Source organism: Tiliqua scincoides, chromosome 1 (genome assembly GCF_035046505.1).
Source record: "Tiliqua scincoides isolate rTilSci1 chromosome 1, rTilSci1.hap2, whole genome shotgun sequence".
Classification (NCBI taxonomy): Eukaryota; Metazoa; Chordata; class Lepidosauria; order Squamata; family Scincidae; genus Tiliqua; species Tiliqua scincoides.
The window spans coordinates 302,779,894-302,792,128 of record NC_089821.1 but is presented as its reverse complement, the minus strand read 5'-3'; the positions used below and the strand labels follow the sequence as shown (position 1 = coordinate 302,792,128).

General features: G+C 44.5%; 1 protein-coding gene across 1 annotated transcript in view; it reads right to left on the bottom strand.

Moving 5' to 3' along the window:
* TDRD9 (tudor domain containing 9) overlaps nt 1-12,235 on the bottom strand; it is a 68,279-nt gene that overhangs the window by 26,066 nt on the left and 29,978 nt on the right. The window contains exons 10-17 of the mRNA XM_066612299.1: nt 10,974-11,078; nt 6,788-6,885; nt 6,121-6,252; nt 5,511-5,676; nt 4,648-4,711; nt 3,367-3,430; nt 1,959-2,003; nt 819-872 (exon numbers count right to left, since the gene is read on the bottom strand). Of these exons, the coding sequence (XP_066468396.1) occupies nt 819-872; nt 1,959-2,003; nt 3,367-3,430; nt 4,648-4,711; nt 5,511-5,676; nt 6,121-6,252; nt 6,788-6,885; nt 10,974-11,078 (728 nt within the window). The remainder of the gene's footprint in view (nt 1-818; nt 873-1,958; nt 2,004-3,366; nt 3,431-4,647; nt 4,712-5,510; nt 5,677-6,120; nt 6,253-6,787; nt 6,886-10,973; nt 11,079-12,235) is intronic.

Here is a 12,235-nt window from a genome sequence, read left to right as displayed (position 1 = left end):
CAGCTGCCTTGGAGAGAATGAGCAATATTTTCCCAAATAAGAATCCAATATCCCATCAGAACAGCTAAGGGCAAGCACAACAGGATCAGATCAGGACAGCAGCAGACCTTCATGCTGTGCCACACCTATACGCACTGTCCGGGGGGTAAAACTCATTGAATTTAACAGCAGCACCCACGGCAGCCCAGGGAGAGAGGATCCCACCCCAGTCGTGCCGAATTACTACTATTCCATTTTTTTCCTGTAAACCACTTTGGGTACTTTTCGTTCAAAAGCGGTATATAAATACTGATAATAATATTGCTTCTTTTCTGGAAATATTGCTTTCTTTTCTTTTAGCTGCCCTGGGTCCCGTTAGGGAGAAGGGCGGGATAAAAATAATGTTATTATTATTATTATTATTATTATTATTATTATTATTATTATTATTATTATATTCACCGCAGACTGGCAGTTGGTGGCTCATGGACCGACATCAGTCTGCAGACCACCACTTTGAGTAGCACTGGTCTAGGGCACTGTCTCCAAGTCCTCTGAGGACTCCGTTTCATGGATACCAGACAACCACATGTCCAAAATGCACGTGGAAGAACTGGAACTTGCAGATCAAAAAATGAAAAAGGTACTTGGATTATTCGATGGAAAGAACTCACAGACAAGGGAAAGCCACGTGGGTTTCGTGTCTAAAGGTATAGTTATTCCATGGGAAATGTGCATTTCCACATGCGTTTCTACATGCTTGGTCTGGGCCTTGGTATTATGGGGACAGAAGGCAAGGTGGTGGTGGGGAACACAGCAAAGACATGTTTTTGGTTCACCTCTCTAATTCTTTTGATATGAATAAAGTTGGAACGGCCCCAGTCAAGTTCATCCTGAAAAACAGAGCAAGAAGTTAACACACATAAAAACATTTAACTGGTTCTCCTTTTGGACCAATGCTCTTTTTGAATCCATTAAGAACCTGGCTTCCTGGTATAGACATCAATATCACCATCAGAAATTGTGGAACCAGAAAAAAAAAAAAAGTCATGCCCTGCCACTGCCAGACACAGAAATGATCCGTGTCTGGTCAAAAGCCACCTCTGCTCATAGATCACTCTATAGAGTGAGTCTTTACATGATCCATGTTGATACTAAGCTTTCAGGATGTTTTTGGTCCCAGTGACACAAAGAACAACAGTGGCGAATCAGAGCCTCTGGGGTCAGGCAATGTGGTGACATCAGCCCCTGCATCACTGTGTCACCCCGCGTCTGTGCAGTACAAACCCCTCCCCTATTCCGGAATGGTTCCATTTTCAAGCCATTCAGAGGCAAAGGAGAGTGAGTAGGCTTGCCACCCTGAACAACGAGAACTATACCCTCCCACCTGCCACCACCAACCCCAACATCCTCTGCAGTGTGTCACCTAGAGCCTGAGCTCCACCTGGCCGCCCCACTTATCTACTACTGCTCCTGACAGCTCCCCCTCCTCAATTTAACAAAATCATGGCTCCCTGCTAGCCTAGAACAGTAATGAAGGGCAACCAGGTTCTCCCCATTGTAATTCAAGCACCACACAGAAGGGAAAGTCAAGCCAAAGTCTGGCTTTATGGTCTACAATTTAAATACACTAAATAAGGACCTAAGGCTAAAATTCTATACTGAAACTCCCCTGCTTACAAATACATTCAAGCCCTGACTTCTAGTTTGCAGCACGGACTGCTGAGCAGCTCTACAGTGAAACCAACAACATTCTGAGTAAATCTGACAGCACCAACAATACCCTCAGTGAAATGGACAACTGCAGCAACAGAGATGTGGGCATTATACCTAGGAAGAAAACAACTTACAAGCATACCCTGCGTAGGGTAGCTTCTGTACATATTAACCTGATGATACATCCCACTGAACTCAATGAGGCTTAGTTCTGAGTAGGCATGCTTAGGATTGCACTGTAAATCATCATCAGTGAAACTAACCTTGGGGTGTCTAAGTTTTCCTTGCTGCCTGCTTTCCTGCCATTCCTAAAATTAACAAAAAAGAAAGATGACTGTATAGATGTATAATAATTTGTACAGGTATCAGCCCCATAGTGATATTCCAGTCAATGACGGGCTGCATATACAATGGCAGTCTCATAAGATTAAAATGGAGGTTCTTCAGGCTATACCGCATTGTCCCACTAGATGGCGGTGTACACTAAGAACAGTTACACAACAACAATACCACCTAAAACCACATTCCTCAGAACATATTCTGTAACTAACCAATGGATATCTGTCAATGCATACCTGTACTTAAAACACATCACAATGCAACATATTCCATAAGTTCTGAAACATAGGAGCAGCATAAGCTATGAAGTTTAGCTTCGTAGCTATGAAGAAGCTATGAAGCTCTCCAGACTCCAGTCCGTGGGCTGGATCCAGTGCTCATTTGAATTCCCTCCTCCCCATGGAAATGGAACTTACCGTTCCACAGGGAAGCCTCTCATACATGCCACAAACTGCCCCGATCTTTGCGGTTGCTTTGTGCTTCCAGGGTTTTTCGCCCCAGCTGGCTTTGTGCCCGAATTTCCGGGCATGTGTGGCTGGATGGTGCAAAGGTCAGGGGCGATCTGCAGCACCAAAGAGAGGCGCACGGGCAGAACGGTAAGTGACATCTGCACCAGGACCGATTTATAAGCACAGTCATCTGGAGACATCAGAGGATCAGAGGATCAGAGGAGAAAGTAGAGGATCATCAGAGTTACTAGTCCTGTAAACCAGGGGTGCCCAAACCCCAGCCCAGAGGCCATTCACGGCCCTCAGGGACTCCCAATTCAGCTCTCAGGGAGCCCCCTGTCTCCAATGAGCCTCTGGCCCTCCGGAGACTTGCTGGAGCCTGCACTGGACCGACGCAACTGTTCTCAGCATGAGGATGACTGTTCAGCCTCTTGCATGAGCTGTGGAATGAGGGCTGCTTGCTGTTTGACATTTGTGATGCAGCAGCGGCAGCGAAGGAAACACCGGGCTTGCTTTGTGCAAGACCTTTTACAGGCCTGAACTACTGCAAGACCTTCATTCATTCATATAAGTTCCATCTCTAATACAGTCATTTATGTAAATTTATTCAAATTTTATTTCCAGGCCCTGACACAGTGTCAAAGAGATGATGTGGCCCTCCTGCCAAAAAGTCTGGATACATCTTCTTGTCTCACGTATTCATCCTCTCTTGCAATTCTATATCTATCACACTGACAGCCACAAAGGTCATACTGTGTAAAAATTAGTCATGATTTACAACAGATTTGCAACAATGGGAGAGTCATGGCACACATTCAATCTTTCCTGGCATCCCAGATTTGTTTCCATAACATACAAAGTGGGGATAGAGGGAAACAGTTACCTTAAACGCATTAACCAGTGCAATGCAATCACTCTTGCTGTTCCCAGCAAAATGTAGTTTGTTCCTGTGAACAATTGTCACACAACCAAGTTAAAAAAGCATATCATGACTTTTTTTTAAACAAAGCAATTGTACTTATTAAGTATTTGCCAACAGCACAGGTCTTGCAAGTTCCACTACCTTCTGAATTAATAGCTGGTAGCTGCCCCTAAGACAGCTTTCTTGATATTTGTCCCCACCCTATTTAACTCCCTGCCCCATGAGCAAGTTGGGGGCAACTGCTTGGGTCTGCTGCACTTCTACCCACTCCTTGCCATTTTTATGTCAATCAGGAGTGCTGTGCTATACAATACCAGGCTGCTGGAGGTTTAGCGTACTGATTCTGAAATATGAAATGTAAGCATTCAAATGATGGTGTTATAAATAAAAGAAATGCACAATGCAATCCTTTGCACAGCTATACTCAGGAGTAAGCCTCATTGAGTTTCATGGGACTTACTCCCAGACAAGTGTGTACAGAATTGCAGCCTTACAGTTCAATTCTATGCTCGGGTTAGTGTTTTGGCAGTGCAATCCAACCTATGGCATCGCAAAACACCTCAGAGCATGCAACTGGGCCGCTGCTGGAAATGGCAAGTGGTCCAGGCCGTGTAGCAGCAGCCCACCTGGAAGTGATGGGCTGTGGGTGGGGAGGGGGAGGACTAGGGGCACAACTGGGTAGCAAGGGAGGAGGTGTGTCTGTTGTCTTGTGTGTTCCCTGGGGCATTTGGTGGGCCACTGTGAGATACAGGAAGCTGGACTAGATGGGTCTTTGGCCTGATCCAGCAGGGCTCTTCTTATGTTCCTATGGGTCTGGTGGCAATGGCACACATTTGATCTAATCTCCTCCATTTTAAACCTCCCTGCCCCTTTTCTGTCCTTGGACATATGCCACCAAAAGAGGTGGTACATGTCTGAGGACACCCACAGGCTAAGTAAAAATAATTTTTACTTATCTCCCATTTGCCTCTGAATTGCCCCGTCCAGCACTGGACGCAGAGTGTACCTTTCTGGCACCAATGAATTGGCACTGGTGGCACAGATTAGGATTGGGGCCACAGTCAATTACTCAATCACATTTATCAATTAAAAACATACTGGATGTTTTAAAAGGTTTCCCTAATTTATCAGGCAGCATCTTTTAAAAAAAAGTGTAAATGACTTATATTAAACACTAACAGCTGAGAGGAGGTTATTGATGAAGATTTCCTTAAAATCAGATGATAGCCCTAATGAAAATACCTGTATCCATCAAGTTGCTGCCTGAAAGGAATGGCAAAGAAGTTGTTCAATGAGAGGGCAGCAGCTGGAAGGAACCAAAGAATGTTTAATTGAAATTGCATCCCTCCAATTTCCCCACAAAGAGGACCAGTGCCCAGAATCTACCTTCAAAGCCAGAAGCCACATACATCTAAATATCTTAAATATTCATGGGAGAAACAGGGGGGGTTGAAGCTTACACCTTCATGACTTGCTTGCAGGCTTTTCAAGAGCATCTGACTGACCACCATGGGAAATAGGAAGCTGGACCTCCAGCAGTTAGAAAAAGGTAAGTACAGGTTGTGTCATGGTATCTGTAAGGGTTCTGTTCCCAAAACTTCCACGGATGCCGAAAATTACATTAAATGAAATCCAATTTACTCAGAAGGGCCCTTTAAAGGAAAAATGTCCCTTCTAAAAACATACTTGCCTACCATTGCAATGTGGGAGAGCAGAAGCAGGCAAATCAATCTCTCCAAGGTAAGCAACCTCTCCCTCCCCCCTGGAGCACCACAGACAATTAGGTTAAACCTGTAATGCAAGTGGGAAAGTGGCCATAACTCAGAGGCAGAGTGCCTGCTCTGCATGTGGAACTTCCTAGGTTCAATTCCTGGCAACATCTCCAGGAAGGGCTCAGAAAAACTCCTGCCTGAAACTCTGGAGAGCTGCTGCCAGCCACTGTGGGCAATACTGGGTTAGCCAAACTAGACAGGCTTCCATCAAATATAGTGGAAATGCCCTCTCGGCAAAACATACAGGGGAAATATCAAAATAATTTTAGAGGCGGTGTTAGGCTATACCATTCCAGCTGACCCATTATTTTTTTCTGTTGACATTTCACTTACCTATTATAAGACATTCTTCCAAGCAACCAAAGACATTGCCAAGCACTATTAGTTTGCCAAGGCGCTGGTCTACAGGTAGCTGTGCCAACACCCTTCCTAGGAAACTCAGCTCGCCATCATATTGGTTTTCCCCTTCAGAATGGACACCGACAGCAAGTGCTCCTATCTTTATTAATACAAAAGCAACAATAATGTTGGCAGGAAACTGACTTGCCAATAATGAATGCCACCTAGGTGTTATACAATACGGAGGACAAAGTAAAACCCCGCATCAGCCCCACATGCCAAAGGCCAGGATACCAAACAGGTGTCTCCCACTAACGCCTTTTGCCAGGAAGGACACTCCGTCCAGAACGACACCATGACCAATGGTGTTAAAGACTGCTGGGAGATCTAGCAGGACCAACAGGGATGCAGCCCTCCTGTCCAGTACTCAGTATAAATCATCCACCACAGCAGTCAAAGCTACTTCTGTCCTGAAACTGGACTGAAAGGGATCCAGATGACCCTTAGTTTTGCAACTGCTCAAGGGAAACAACTAACTATTTTGTGTCTTATATGCCAAGTTAACAGCAATTTTAACTGATAAGATATCAAACAACATATCCACCTCCTTAAGTTGTAATACGGTGCGTTCAATATCACTGATCTTCGGAGGAGACAGTGCTGTTGCTAACAAAGCTATTGGTTCTCCCATGTCAAGCAGCTTCACCTTTAACACTGTTTTTTCCAATGGACAACGCTAAAAGGAAAAAATAAAAGGAACAGTGTTAAGTTACATCCAGACTGTTTTCATAAGTCTTGTTTTATACCATCAAGTTTGGCCAGTCCTCTCCCCATCCCATAATGCATCATCAATTGTCCCCTCCTTAGCAAACCACTTTCAAGGTTCCTTTTCCACACAAAAAAAGTGGGTGTCTTGTAAAACAACAACTAGCTCTGACACTGGCTTGAAGACACTTAACCTGATTCTTAATGTGATGAATGTAAGCAGGTTGAGCCCTGGGAATGATTTGTAAGTCACTCAGGAGATGAGGAGGATACAAGAGCAAAAGAAAGGCTGGAACATGAATTGGTAAAACTAGAGAGCTTGCTGCCCACGATGAATGCATTTATTTTGCTTTGCCATAATTCCTGGTCAAACAGGTGTCTCAAAAACCTGAGAGCCCTGCAGGATCTAAAAAAGAAGACTCTGCACACCACAAGGTGTATTTTAAAACCTCTACTCTTAAAAAGTTGTTCCAAGTCTATACTGAGACTCAGTATACAATTCTTACCATCATCTCAGGTATGGTGCTCTCAGGTATGTAGTTTGCCCAAAAGCTTTTGCAGACTAGTCTATAGCAGTATCCTTTGGAAACACGGCCAGCCCGACCTTCATAGAAAAGAAACAGAGGGTTTAAGACATGCCACCCACAAGCTGCTTTGACACTTAAGCCAGCACGTTTGCACTTCACTTACCTGAATACGGGAAGCTGCCTTATGCCGAAATCACAACATTCAGGTTCATCTAGTATTCAGAGTTCTCCTCTAATTAGCAGTAGCTCTAAAGATTTTCAGAGAGGGGCCTCTTTCCAAGCCATACCAGAAAATGTCAAGAACTGAGCCTGGGGCCATTCTGCATATCAAGAACATGTTCTATCACTGAGCTAACAGCCCCTCGCTGACTCTCATCAACGTCTGCAGCAGAGGTTCTCAAACTGGGGCATCATGATGCCCCAGCCTGAGAAGCTCTATCTTTTCCCCTTTAAGGAATGGTAAGGGGAAGGAAATGCAGGACGCAATCCTCAGGACAGCTCCGCTACCAGGGTCACTTTGGGGCATTGCTGGCAAGAAAAAGGGTTTCTCCAGGATCCTCTACCAGTAAGCTGCTTCTGGCTCCTACCTGCTTCCACCTTCAGGCTCGCTCTCACTCCCTCCACATTCCCACCCGCTCTTCCAGGCTTCTCTGGCTGCCTGCCCAATCAGCACGCGGGGCAGGCAAGCAGGAGCGTCCAAGCCTCTGCACAGCTGCCCCTTTTTCTCCTGCTGCCACACGTGGCTCCGAGCAGCCACTTCTCCTGCGTGGGCTGCTGCTGCTGCTGCCTGACTCCTTGGCCCCGCGGCACACCAGTGTGTCGCGTCACAGCAGTTGAAAACCGCTGTTTTAGAATAATAGCACACAGCAAGAAAACAAGTAGCAGAACATCTTCAGATAGGAAGAAACGAGGAGGGGCCAGTAGCATGCCCCCTTGCCTCCTGGTATCAAACATGCTGCCTAGCAGAATCCTGCATCTTTTACATCACAGCCCACCAATCAAAAAATGGATGATGTAATCTGTGGAGTCAGGCTATTTAGCGCAAGACTATTCCAGGAGTCCAGGTTTGGTGACCTTGGTGAGGACCCAGAATCCTTCACAACCCACTCCCCGATTTAAGCCAAGATTTGTAATAAGGCTTGCAGCTACAAAGTTATCCCCCCCAACACACACACAGCATCTTGGTGCCTTACAGACAGCTCTGGAGGAATAAACCAGCCCTGTCACTGGACAGAAAAGTCATCAGCCCAGTTGGTCTTCGAAGTAAGATCAGATAAGAAGAGCCCTGCTGGATCACGCCCAAGGCCCATCTAGTACAGCTTCCTGTATCTCACAGCGGCCCATCAGGTGCTTCAACGAGCACACACAAGAGCACAAGAACAATTCCAGAGACAAAATTTCCTACTTGGGCTAACTAGTACGGCAGTGCTATTTTTCTATAAGGTAGCCCCCATTCAAAGGAAAACCGTGCGCAACGGACAGGCTCTGTGAAGCTGCATCTCAAAGTGCCCAGGGGGTTTAATCTTAGAATCCTCCTTCTCTTGGCACACCTCTTCATAATTTACAACCTTCACAGGGACTCCCAGATGACGTTGCAAAAAAGAACCTCTACAAACCTGACCAACAATAATATATTTCTCAGACTTCCGATATAACAAATATGCCCTTCTGGACCTTGGCCTAGAGCTCAAAAAATGGCATGAAGTCAGTCTATAACAGACAACTACTGACACAAAAGTGCCTCCCATCCTTAAAATACTGCCTTTGAGTTTCATTTCAGCCAATGCGTGGGTTTTTGCCAAAGAGGCTTTTCATTAACTGACAAGCCAAATACTTGTCATTTGGTGGTACAGATACACGAAGGTGCAAATTCTGTTTCTTGGTTGCTGTACAATGCTGTCGTACCTTGAAAAATGGCTTGAGATGTCAAAGGCCATTTCAAAAATCCCATTTATTTGTTTGTTTATTATTTTATTTACAAATTTTTGTCCAATTTTAGCTCCCCAAAGGGCATTCAGTGCAGCTTACCACAATACAAATATTATAAAAATATAAACATTAAAATTACCTAAAAACAGTAAAAAACCTAAAAATCTCATTAAAAGCCAGCAGCAAACAATAAAAAGAATGCACCCCAATAAACTAAACAGCATAAAATCTTAAATGTCCATATTAAAAGCCCCAAACTCAGTAGACGGGCTTACAAAGAAACGTCTTTAGGCCCCACTGGAAAGCCTCCAAGGAGGAAGTGGTTCTTAAACTGAAAGGGAGGGAATTCCATAGAGTAGGTGCCACAGTGGAGAAGGCTTTGCTGTAATACAATACTCCATGTATTACGGCTGAATGTACGTTGAAGGAGACAGCATACACTTCCTTGCTCAGTCTCACCCTCTACATGTAATGTTAATGCAAATAAAGTAACATTATAGTACTTTCCAGTACAGTGTTTGAATATAGGAACAAAATTAAGAGGCAGTGCCGATTATCATGGCCCCACTCAGTGAGATGGACGTCGATACTACCCCCACCCCCGCTTGGTCACACCAATACACCTGAATTAAGGATAGTATTTCTATGTGATTTCCATTTCGCTGGGGGGAGAGGGGATTCTAAGGTGCAGCACTACCAGTTATCTGGAGAGATTACTGAGGGCTTATGGGGTCTTTGCAATATTTGGTTTATATACAAATATACATGTTGTGTACCAGGTGGAGGTGATCAGCAGTATACTCCTATGCAGCAGATCACATAAGAACATAAGAACAGCCCCACTGGATCAGGCCATAGGCCCATCTAGTCCAGCTTCCTGTATCTCACAGCGGCCCACCAAATGCCCCAGGGAGCACACCAGATAATAAGAGACCTGCATTCTGGTGCCCTCCCTTGCAGCTGGCATTCTGACATAGCCCATTTCTAAAATCAGGAGGTTGCACATACACATCATGGCTTGTAACCCATAATGGGTTTTTCCTCCAGAAATCTGTCCAATCCCCTTTTAGAGGTATCCAGGCCAATATCATCACCACATCCTGTAGCAAGGAGTTCCACAGACTGGCCACACGCTGAGTAAAGAAATATTTTCCTTTGTCTGTCCTAACCCGCCCAACACTCAATTTTAGTGGATGTCCCCTGGTTCTGGAGTTATGTGAGAGTGTAAAGAGCATCTCTCTATCCACTTTATCCTTCCCATGCATAATTTTGTATATCTCAATCATGTCCCCCCTCAGGCGCCTCTTTACTAGGCTGAAGAGGCCCAAACGCCGTAGCCTTTCCTCATAAAGAAGGTGCCCCAGCCCAGTAATCATCTTAGTCGCTCTCTTTTGCACCTTTTCCATTTCCACTAAGTCCTTTTTGAGATGTGGTGACCAGAACTGGACGCAATACTCCAGGTGTGGCCTTACCATTTGTACAATGGCATTATAATATCAGCCGTTTTGTTCTCAATACCTTTTCTAATTATCCAAAGCATAGAATTGGCCTTCTTTACTGCCGCCGCACATTGGGTTGACACTTTCATCAATCTGTCCACCACCACCACCACTCACACTAGGTCCTTAGAGCAGTCATTTTCAACCACCGTGCCGTGGCACACTAGTGTGCCGCGAATGGTTCCCAGGTGTGTCGTGGGAATTTGGGAGAGGGTCATTTATCAATAGGACCATTGGGAGATGTGAGCCAGCTACAGACAGCACAGTGTGCCTTGTCAAGTGTCAAAAAACCCATGGTGTGCCTTGACAAGTGTAGTGCCTTGCCAGTGTGCCATGAAATGAAAAAGTTGAAAATCACTGCCTTAGAGAATGATCCAATGTCCCAAGGTGCTTCAGCTGTCAGTTTCACAATTCAGTTTGCACCCGTCCTCTGCAATTTTGCATAGTCTGGGTTAGACATTTCCTTTACACTCTGCTGGCTTCCCATCTTCCATTAAGGGAGCATCAATGGACCGTTAAGGAAGACTAGCCCTTTTGTCAGATCACAGATTCTGCCCAGGAACTGCCTTAGGGCAAGACCACAGCACCAAGTCCACTCAACAATTTCCTAACAGTACTGCATATTTTAAGATACTTTTTGCCTTCAATTTTTTTTTTTACTTTTTATTTTAAGACTTTTTAAAGGAATTTAGAAGCAAGAATTCCTTAAAATATCTTATATCATGAAATCATCTTACCTTTTCGCTGGTTACAGCTGTTTTTAGAAGCCCAACATAGCCTTAAGCTTTGATAGTTGGTGTCTTCATCACAAACCAGAGTTCTGGTCAAACAGAAATCAGTGACTGCAGGATGCAAAAGCAGACATACATGGGAAATAAAAGATGTTCCTGCATTGCAATTAAAAGTTACTGGTTTCATGCAAATCTAAGCAAGTTTAAAGTAAAAGACAGAACCTGCAACAGAAATTATCTATACACAGTTTTGGAGCATTCCAAATATTTCTCAATCAGATCTTACTGAACTTAGACTATACTGAATTCTATATATACATACTTGGTGATAAGTTCCACTGAAATCAACAGGACCTATTTCTGCATAGACATGCATGGCACTGAGTGTGTGCATAAGGAATATAAATCTGTACTCTGAAATACAACTGCACTCCCTGTGTCTGTTTCAGTTTACAAGACATACAATGTTGTACAGCAAGTTTTGTGACAAGTACCAACTTCTACTATCAAACACAACCAGATTTTGTGATGTTTACAAGTGAACTCCAAGAAAATACATCTGGAGTAACCAGTTATACCTCTAAACAAAACATCTTTATTTGTTTCCGAACAAGGGTTAAGTACACACTTAACATTAAATGCTTGTCTTATTTTTAAACAATAAGAACATAAGAACAGCCCCACTGGATCAGGCCATAGGCCCACCTAGTCCAGCTTCCTGTATCTCACAGCGGCCCACCAAATGCCCCAGGGAGCACACCAGATAACAAGAGACCTCATCCTGGTGCCCTCCCTTGCATCTGGCATTCTGACATAACCCATTTCTAAAATCAGGAGGTTGCGCATACACATCATGGCTTGTACCCCATAATGGATTTTTCCTCCAGAAACTTGTCCAATCCCCTTTTAAAGGCGTCTAGGCTAGACGCCATCACCACATCCTGTGGCAAGGAGTTCCACAGACCGACCACACGCTGAGTAAAGAAATATTTTCTTTTGTCTGTCCTAACCCACCCAACACTCAATTTTAGTGGATGTCCCCTGGTTCTGGTATTATGTGAGACTGTAAAGAGCATCTCCCTATCCACTCTGTCCATCCCCTGCATAATTTTGTATGTCTCAATCATGTCCCCCCTCAGGCGTCTCTTTTCTAGGCTGAAGAGGCCCAAACGCCGTAGCCTTTCCTCATAAGGAAGGTGCCCCAGCCCCGTAATCATCTTAGTCGCTCTCTTTTGCACCTTTTCCATTTCCACTATGTCTTTTTTGAG